Genomic DNA, 10,658 nt, shown 5'->3' with positions numbered 1-10,658 from the left:
GACAAATCAAATGGATAACGATGAATTTGAGAGCTTTGAAATGAGATTTGATGCAATAATAAGTTATAGTTGGAGAGTAGATAGTATGATAAGGAGTGAGACTGCGTCAAATTTGGGAGAATCCCCTCTCCCTAGTTTTGATTCCCGAGTTGACAGAGCCATAAGGAGTAGGACTCCATCGTCAATGTCAAATTTTGAATCATCCCCTCTCCATACTATTCCACGATTATTCACCCTGCGTGAGCTTAAAGAAGCCACCAACAATTTCTCAGTTGAGAACAAGATTGGTGTTGGAAGCTTTGGTGATGTCTACAGAGGCAAACTCTTTGATGGTGGTGACGTGGCAATCAAAAGTGATGGTTTCTGGTCAAAGATAGAGGGTCTAAATAACTCTGAATTGGCCAGCTGGTCCCGTCTACCACCCCACAAGCACTTGGTTGGGGTAGTTGGGCTCTGTCAAGAGAATGGTGAGAGGTTCTTGGTGTATGAGTACATGAAGAATTTGTCCTTGTATGATCAATTGCATGACAAGTATAGAAGTGTGTTGAATTCGTGGAAAATGAGGATAAAAATTGCATTGGATGCTTCCCGGGGAATACAACATGTTCAAAACTATGCGGTTCCACATGCTCACAGAGGAGTAATGAAGTCTTCCAACATTCTTCTTGATGGCAGTTGGACGGTGAAAGTGTCTGATTTTAGAATGACGTTTATGAAGAACACAACGGGATGTGATGAATGCATTGATCCCGAGTACGACGGTGTAAATGCGTTGACAAAAAAGAGAGATGTATATGGGTTTGGAGTTGTACTGCTTGAACTTTTAACCGGAAAGAGACCTATACTCGACTCTCACGGAGAGACCTTATTAAGAATGGTGGGCGGTGGAAAGCCTAATATTTTGCTTCGAGATCTGAAAATGTTTTCGGCTAAAGATTTGATGAAAAATTTGGATTCAAAGGTTGGACCACCGGATGTGAATGAAGCACGTGCGCTGATGTTAATGGCTGATACCGCTATCCCCTGTGTCACTGTGACTCAAGAAACACTAACCATGGATGCTATTGTGGAGAATTTGGAGCAGGCCCCTATTTAATTTATAGGCAACCAGAGTCACCCGGAACGGCCCGTATTGAATTCGGAACGGCCCGTTCCGAATCTTTCAAATGTACGCAAATTTTTAAACTGGAACGGCCCGTTCCAAAATCGGAACGGCCGTTCCCAAAAAGCAGAACGGCCCGTTCTAAAATCAGAACGGCCCGTTCCGAGACTCATCCAGAACGGCCCGTTCTCCTTCCAAAACGACCCGTTCTCCCTCCAGAATGGCCCGTTCCAAAGTCAGAACGGCCCGTTCTCCTAGTTGGAACGGCCCGTTCTGGGCCCGTGTTCACTAAAAAAATTTAGTATAATTTTTAAGCTTGGAACGGCCCGTTTTGCTTTTGGAACGGCCCGTTCCAAGTTACCAAAACACCCCTTAAATTTTTTTAAAATTGCGAAAATGCCATCAGTAATAAAATTACAAGAATACCCCTATACCTTTATAAAATTTACGAAAATGCCATTGATAATTAATAATAATAAAAAAAATGGGTATTACAATTCTCTCCAACAACAAAAATTTTCGTCCTCGAAAATTCACTTACTCTAAAAGAGATATGGGTATTGATCCTTCATCCTTTCCTCCAACTCCCAAGTAGCTTCATTAGTAATCTCATCCCAAATAACTTTCACCAAATTGATAGATTTACCTCGCAACTGTTTAACTTTCTTATCTGCCACTGAAACTGGCTGTTTCTCAAAAGTTAAATTCTCCTTAACTTGTACTGCCTCTGATTCCAATACATGATTTGGATCGTGAATATATTTCCTCAGTTGTGAAACATGGAACACATCATGCAGATTAGAAAGGAATGGAGGTAATGCAATCTGATATGCCACTGGTCCAATCCTCTTGAGAATTTGATACGGCCCAATAAACTTAGGATTCAACTTCTTAGCTTTGATAGCTTTTCCCACACCTGTGGTAGGAGTTACTTTCAAAAACACATGTTCTCCTTCTGAAAACTCCAAAAGTTTCCTCCTTTTGTCTGCATAAGACTTTTGCCGACTCTGAGCAGCTCTCATTCTTTCCTGAATTTGTTTCACCTTTTCAGTAGTCTGTAAGATGATCTCTGGCCCCACCATCACTGATTCTCCCTCTTTAAACCAACACAAAGGTGTTCGACATTTCCTCCCATACAGAGCCTCAAATGGTGCCATTCCTATACTTGCATGAAAACTGTTATTATAAGTGAACTCGACCAAAGGCAACATCTCTTCCCAATTCCCTAGATGATCCAAAATACAAGCTCTCAACAAGTCCTCCAAAGATTGGATAGTCCTCTCAGACTGCCCATCAGTTTGTGGGTGATAAGCAGAACTGAGCCTCAACTTAGTCCCTAACGCTTGATGCAAACTTTGCCAAAATCGGGATGTAAAACGAGGATCCCTATCAGAGATGATACTGGAGGGTACACCATGTAATCTAACAATCTCCTTAATATACAATTGAGTTAACTTTTCCAAGGACCACTTTATATTCATTGGAAGGAAATGAGCACACTTAGTTAATCTATCCACGATCACCCAAATAGAATCACAATTCTTAGCAGATCTTGGTAATCCAACAACAAAATCCATGGTTATACTATCCCATTTCCATTCTGGCACTTCCATCATTTGTAACAAACCTCCTGGTTTTTGATGTTCTACTTTAGCTTTTTGACACACAATGCAAGATGCAACATACTCAGCTATCTCCCTCTTCATACCATTCCACCAGAACATTTTCTTCAAATCTTGATACATTTTTGTCATACCCGGATGTACACTCAATTTACTTTTATGACCTTCCTCAAGTATCAACTTCTTCAACTCTTTATCTTGTGGAATACAAATTCTACCCTTGTACCTCAAGATTCCATCCATATCTTGTTCAAATCCTTCAGCTTTCTCAGAACCCAACAACTCTCTAACCTTATTCAATCTCATATCCTGAACTTGTTTTTGTTTCACCATCTCCAAGAAATCACTAGTAATGGTAGTCATACCACAACTAATAAAATCTGAGGCAATCACAACATTAAGATTCATATCCCTGAATTTCTCTACTAACTCCATCTCTTTAACCATCAGGTAAGACATATGAAGAGATTTTCTACTCAAAGCATCTGCCACCACATTTGCTTTACCTGGATGGTACATTAACTGAAAGTCATAATCTTTCAAAAACTCAATCCACCTCCTTTGCCTCATATTTAACTCTTTCTGATCAAACAAATATTTCAAACTCTTATGATCACTAAACACATCAAACTTTGCTCCATAGAGATAATGTCTCCAAATCTTCAAAGCAAAAACCACCGCAGCCAACTCTAGATCATGCGTAGGATAATTTCGTTCATGAGTCTTTAACTGCCTAGATGCATAAGCCACAACCTGTCTATCTTGCATAAGAACACATCCTAAACCTTGATGAGATGCATCACAATAAACCTCAAAAGATTTATTAGGATCTGGCAGAATCAACACTGGAGACGAAGTCAACTTTTCCTTTAACTCTTGAAAACTCCTTTCACACTCCTCCGTCCATATAAAAGGATGATCCTTCCTGGTCAGCTGTGCCAAAGGCATAACTATTTTAGAAAATCCTTCTATGAATCTTCTATAATAGCCAGCCAATCCCACAAAACCTCTAATTTCAGTAACTGATTTTGGACGCTCCCACCTCAAAATCGCTTCCACCTTAGTAGGATCAACTGCAATTCCTTGTGCAGAAATCACATGACCCAAGAACTTAACTTCAGATAACCAAAACTCACATTTTGACAACTTTGCAAATAATTGTTTCTCCTTCAATACCTGCAAAACTATCCTCAGATGTTCTCTATGTTCTTCCATAGATTTAGAATAAACCAGAATATCATCAATGAACACCACCACAAACTTATCCAGAAAGGGTCTGAAAATCCTGTTCATATAATCCATGAAAATAGCTGGAGCATTCGTCACTCCAAAAGGCATGACAACATACTCATAATGGCCATACCGAGTCCTGAAAGCAGTCTTTGGTATGTCCTCTTCCTTTACCCGAATTTGGTGATATCCAGATCTCAAATCAATCTTGGAGAAAATAGTAGCTCCCCTTAACTGATCCATCAAATCATCTATTCTTGGCAATGGATATTTATTCTTGATTGTCAATTTATTTAACTGCCTGTAATCCACACATAACCTCACACCACCATCCTTCTTCTTTACCAATAACACTGGTGCTCCCCACGGAGATACACTAGGTCTGATCATCTGCTTCTCCAAAAGTTCTTCAACCTGCTTCTTCAATTCAGATAACTCCGCTGGTGCCATTCTATAAGGAGAAATGGACACTGGTCCCGCCCCTGGTATAAGATCAATACTAAACTCTAACTCTCGCTTTGGTGGTAATCCCGGAACATCATCCGGAAAAACCTCTGGAAATTCTCTAACAACATCAATACTATTCAACAACTTTTCATTCTCTACACTAATAAAAGATAAGATCATAAACCCAAGAGCTCCATCCTTCAACAATCCATCTACCTGTCTATTAGAAATAAATCTCTCCTGTTCATCAGTAGGAAAGATTAATTTCTTCTCTGAACAATCTATCAAAATCCTATTGGCAGAAAGCCAATCCATCCCTAAAATCACATCCAAATCGGATAGAGGTAAACAAAATAAATTCACTTTATAACAACGCCCTTCCACCTCCACTGGACATCTCAAACAAACCTTAGAAGTCAAAACAGACCCTGAAGCTGGGGTAGAAACAACTAGATCCACACACAAAGAACTCACAACTAAATTTAACCTTGCCACGCATTCATAAGAAATAAAAGAATGTGAAGCACCAGAATCAAATAAAATAGAAATATCATTACCATCAGCTTTGCCCTTTCCTTTTACCAGCTCAGATGTCGTTTCAGCTTCAGCACCTGTTAAAGCAAAGACACGACCTGCTGCAGTAGGCCGATCCACTTTCTGGTTCTCTCTAGCTGGAATATTTTTGACAATGCAATCTTTAGCCATGTGACCCACCTTGCCACATTTAAAACACGTATAGTTCTTTGTAGAACAGTCCTTCATCATATGTGGGCCTCCACAGATATAACATCTAATACTCTGAACATCTCTTGTGGTAGTAGTCCCCATCGGTTTCTTATTAGCATTTCCAATTTGAAACTGAGATGGTCTCTTTTGAGGATGTTTCCCCCTCCCAAATCCAGATGATCCCTCTAGACCCTTTGCCACTCTATTTCCTCCTTCAAATCTCTCAACTGTTTTTGCCTTTTCAACTAGAACTGGGAATTCCACAATCCCCATAGGGACAATAGTCTTTTTCAGCTCAAATCTTAGACCCTCACTAAACTTCCTGCATCTCCAGGCTTCAGTGATAGCTTGAGAATAATACCTAGCCAAGTGTTCAAACTTGACCACATACTCTTGTACTGACATATTTCCTTGTTGCAATCTCAAAAATTCAGCTTCCTTAGCATATCTGGCGCTATCTGGAAAATATTTCTCTAGGAATACCTTTTTGAAATTTTCCCAATTTATCACCTCCCCTCTAGCTTCCATCATAGCTTGAGCACCTTTCCACCAGAAACTAGCCTCACCCACCAACATATAAACAGCATAAACTAGCTTCCTTTCCTCAGGACAATGCATCACCATAAAGATTTTCTCCATCTCTTCAATCCATTGATCAGCAATTTCAGGCCCATTAACACCTGTAAATTGAGGAGGATTCCCTTTTCTGAACTCTGACAAGCCCCTATATTCATCAGATACTTCAGTCCTAGCTGCTTCAGCTGCAGCCCGGTTGGTCTCCATCTGAGCCAACAAAGTATTCTGTTGTCCAATAGCAGCAGCAATTAGCTCCATAGCCTGAGCAATCTGCCGCTCATCTACACCTGAAGAAGGATGAGAATGGTTTCCCCTACCAACCATCCTAATAAAGATAAAAGATCAAGGAACCCATGAGTTTACACTAAAACACATAAGAAATTCCTTTCAAAAAAAAAAAAAAATCTATTTCCACTCAACAGAAACATAATAAGACCATTTCCCACAAACCCTAAAGAGACTCGACCAGCTCTGATACCAAAATTGTAACGACCCACCCTAGGTCGTCACATTAATAACCAGCCAAAATAAAATAATATAAAATAAAGAAAATAGAGCAAAAGCCAGCTACGATAGAGTGAAAAAAAAATTATTTCATAATATCAAACATAATTATATCAGAGTCATTCTTGGTAAAATTATACAGTAATCCAATAGTAACATTATGAAATATAAGTTAGACACCCTAGGTGCTGGTCAAGCTCTACGTCTAGCCACTTCTCAAAGCAGCTACCCCAAAAGACTCCTTGCTATCCCAAGGCCTCACACCTGATCTGCTCCCCCACATAGTGAGATCATCACAGTCCAAACCACATGGAAACACAAGGGTTAGCACATATAAAACCAACCATAGTATATCATAATAAAATATCATTAAACAAATATTTATCCACAGTATTTATCCAGACCAACAAGTCATTTTCCATTCTAAATATAGACCAACCCAAAATATAATGTATACACGTCCATGCCAATATATACATATTTTATGATAATAAAATAATCCATAACCAATGTATACAATCCATACCATATGTATACAGATTCCATATCCAAAACAAAGTCACACCACTGTATAATCCATGATGTAACCAACACATCCAAACCAAATGTTGGCCTCAACACCATCCAAACCAAGTGTTGATACGGTGAAACATGTCAGCAACCCATGTCCCACACCTAACCTCTCATGGAAAATATACAGTTGGATTACGTCGTCACGTAACCCTGGTGATCATGGCCACTTCATCCATCGGTATGACTCGGCCTTGCCCCCATACCGGTAGCAAATAGAATACTTAGAGGAGTACTTCAGAATCCACCTAACATCTGAAGTGGTTTATCATATAACCTTTGGAAAAGTTCCACATTGGAATCCTCACCATGGGATTCCCAAATTTCATATTTTTCCAAAGATTATATCCTGATCTCACCAAGAGATCTAATCCATACCATAACCTTACTCCTTTAAGTCCTATTTACTTTTCCAAACCACATACATAGCATATTCCATAATTAAACATAACCATAACCATGCTAATTTGTCAATATAATAATAATATAAATATCCAAAACAACCATCAATTGATCCAAATTATACTATATGAAATGAAAATCTCCACATAAAATAGCATATTAAAATTATACTATTCCTATCATGCTCATATATACTAGATTAATTTTATAAGCACTACCCTTACTTGGATAAACCTGAACTGAAACTCGGGCAGAACCTCCACCTCTCTCCTTAAGCAAGGGCCGAAACTCGGGCAGAATCTCCTCTTCTCTCCTCTTTTCTCTCCCCTAGCAGAACCTCCTCTACTGGATTCCTCTTTCTCTCTCCTCTTTTCTTTTCTCCTCCCCTCTTTTTCTTTCTCTCTCTCTCCTCTTTCTCTCTCTAGGATTCTCTTTTCTCAGTATATTTTTTTTCACCCCCCCTGGCCCCTATTTATAGGCAACCAGAGTCACCCGGAACGGCCCGTTCCGAATCTTTCAAATGTACGCAAATTTTTAAACTGGAACGGCCCGTTCCAAAATCGGAACGGCCGTTCCCAAAAAGCAGAACGGCCCGTTCTAAAATCAGAACGGCCCGTTCCGAGACTCATCCAGAACGGCCCGTTCTCCTTCCGGAACGACCCGTTCTCCCTCCAGAATGGCCCGTTCCAAAGTCAGAACGGCCCGTTCTCCTAGTTGGAACGGCCCGTTCTGGGCCCGTTCTCACTAAAAAAATTTAGTATAATTTTTAAGCTTGGAACGGCCCGTTTTGCTTTTGGAACGGCCCGTTCCAAGTTACCAAAACACCCCTTAAATTTTTTTAAAATTGCGAAAATGCCATCAGTAATAAAATTACAAGAATACCCCTATACCTTTATAAAATTTACGAAAATGCCATTGATAATTAATAATAATAAAAAAATGGGTATTACATCCACAGCTATGGCTGTGGATCTCTGCCTAGCCAAAAGATCCTGCACAAAATGAGAAAATTCATTAAGATTGCTACTACTCCTCTACTCTTATAGTATGACTTATAAATTAAAGGGGTGAAATACATATATATTATCTACAATTATATATAAAGATTGCCAAAAATTGAGTGCAAAACTACAAAAAAGGACACTCAACAACTACCCCAACTTAATCTCTTGTTGGTCCCCAACAAGATACCAATCAAAACCAAAAAGATATTTCCCATCATGAGATTTCTTCTGGATCAACAATAAGGCAAGCATTCAATCAATTCACTATCACAAACCATTTTCAACTCACTGAGGTGCCCACATATCAATCATGCTTAACCAAAAAGATTGCAAGCTCAATCATAACACAAACATTACAAACCAACAATTGAACAAGCTCTCATAAGAATGACTCTCCAGGGTAAGTGTTTCTCTCAATTCCACTCCTCATTTCTATGAACATAAGCATTGATATCATCTCTTCATTACTGCTCTTTGAGAGGAAATTAAAGATCACAAGGACTTTTTTAGGGTTCTACTGAGGTTTGGTTAACAAGGGGATGTGGTTTTTCAGATTACAGGGTTTAAACTTAAGAGAGTAAAATGAAAATGACCTAAACATTCCACCTTGTTCACTCTTAATATTCAACTCCAACCAAATCTCTCAGCCCAAAATCTTCCTCTAATTACATACCCTTTTTCCTCAAAATTTGCTGCCTAAATTTTAAGAGACCCCCCTCTCTTTTAAAACTATTTATCCAAGTGCTTGTTTATTTCTTTTGATTTAATCTGATTTGTTTTTGTTTTTGTTTTTGTTTTTTTTGTTTTTTTGTTTTTTTGTTTTTTTGTTTTTTTGTTTTTTGTTTTTTTGTTTTTTGTTTTTTTGTTTTTTTGTTTTTTTGAGATCATGAATACAGGATAATGGTAAAATGAAACTAACAAGCACACTTGACTATAAGCAGAAAAACATGATAGAGAGGTGACTCTTCCCTTAAAATTGCATTGGCTTACTTTCTCCATTTTCTCTCAACTTGCCAACTCTCACAAACTACCCCAACTTAATTCCCAATTCATTTTCAATTCACTCTCAAAAGTTTTGGTTAGGGTGATGAGTTGGTATTTGGGAAAGGTTTAAGGTGATTTGAAGGTTAAAGCTCAAACAGGTTTTGAAAAATGGATTCAATTATGGCTGGCTGTTTGGTTCTAGGCTTAAAGGGATTCAATTATGCACAGGGAATGGTTACAATGCCTTGATCCTGTCCAAAACTTCTCACAAGAACAATCATTCAAGATTCAACCAATACAAACACATATACCATGATGATGGCTCTCAAAAGTGGAAATGTATATAATATATGCACTGTTTGGTCTCTCTCACTCACCAGCTTGGCTAAATGTTCAATTAATGATTTTTCATGCCATGCTAATCAAATAACTCACAATTTCATGATCAAACAAAGTTGAATGAGTGCAACCTCAAAATAAGCCACAAAACAAACCATTCTTGAGTGAATTAAAAGACATATTTTTCCTTTTTGTTGATCTCAAAGCCATCTCATTTACTGCCTCTCAAGAATAATTTTCAATGTTTCCCAAAAAATATCTATACATATAATTATATATATCTATAATAATTTTTTTTTTCACATTAACAATTGCACCAATATGCTATTCAACCAAAATACCAAAAGTTTAAACATCTAATCCCAAAACAAACAAACCACCACAGTTTAAACAATTAACAGAAATTTAAATAACTGGAATTTAAATTGACAGAAATTTAAAATTGCATGAATTTAAAATAAACTCTGCTTCCTCAAAAATGAGCTCAGAATGTGGGTGACAACGACCCTTCATCTCCAAATCCTTCTTCACTATCCTCTGCTCCATCATTTCCTTCTTGTTCAATTTCAGCATCAGTCCGCTGTCCCTGTTCACCTAGATGTGGCTGCTCATGCTGCTCACCACCTCCTCCTGAAAAGACAGGACTGTCCCCAGGCCACAGAATAACATCTTGAAATTGCTCCGGTGTAGGCCAAGGATATAAGCTTTCACCGGTACTGCTGAGTGTAGTGGTAAAAATAAGAATGCAAAGCCACCTGCCCTCGATGATTGGCAGCTTGTTGAAGTTGGACATGGCGGAGATGAGCCATTTCCAACTGGTGCTGCTCCTCCATGCGCTGAAATTGTTGCATCATACAAGCCTGCATGTCAGATAAATCAAAGGATCCAGTTGGTGGAACTGGAGGTGAGGGAGCTGGTGGTGGGGTTTGGGTAGGTGGTGGGCGTGATCTGCGAGAAGCCCGAGGAAACTCTCGTTGATTATAGCAACGAGCATTGACAAACAAATGATCTATCTTCCTCCTAATTGGAACCAGCGGCTGAGGAATCACCACTCCTTTAGCTTTGCACAAACCTGTAATCAGTCCAGGGAAAGCTAGGGGTCTAACAGCACCAGATTTAGAAGGCTTAGAAAGGACAATGGCGTGAATTTCA

At 38.8% G+C, this 10,658-nt stretch overlaps 1 protein-coding gene across 1 annotated transcript; it reads left to right on the top strand.

Annotated features, from left to right (window-relative positions):
• The first annotated feature begins 10 nt into the window (after positions 1-10).
• Positions 11-1,096, top strand: LOC145956478 (putative serine/threonine-protein kinase-like protein CCR3). The gene has a single exon (XM_083072084.1). The coding sequence runs from the start codon at positions 11-13 to the stop codon at positions 1,094-1,096; it is 1,086 nt and encodes a 361-aa protein (XP_082928210.1).
• The last annotated feature ends 9,562 nt before the right edge of the window (positions 1,097-10,658 follow it).

The sequence above is a fragment of the Cajanus cajan genome, chromosome 3 (genome assembly GCF_000230855.2).
Source record: "Cajanus cajan strain Asha chromosome 3, NIPB_CcT2T_4, whole genome shotgun sequence".
Taxonomy (NCBI): Eukaryota; Viridiplantae; Streptophyta; class Magnoliopsida; order Fabales; family Fabaceae; genus Cajanus; species Cajanus cajan.
This window is presented reverse-complemented; position numbering and strand designations above follow the sequence as displayed.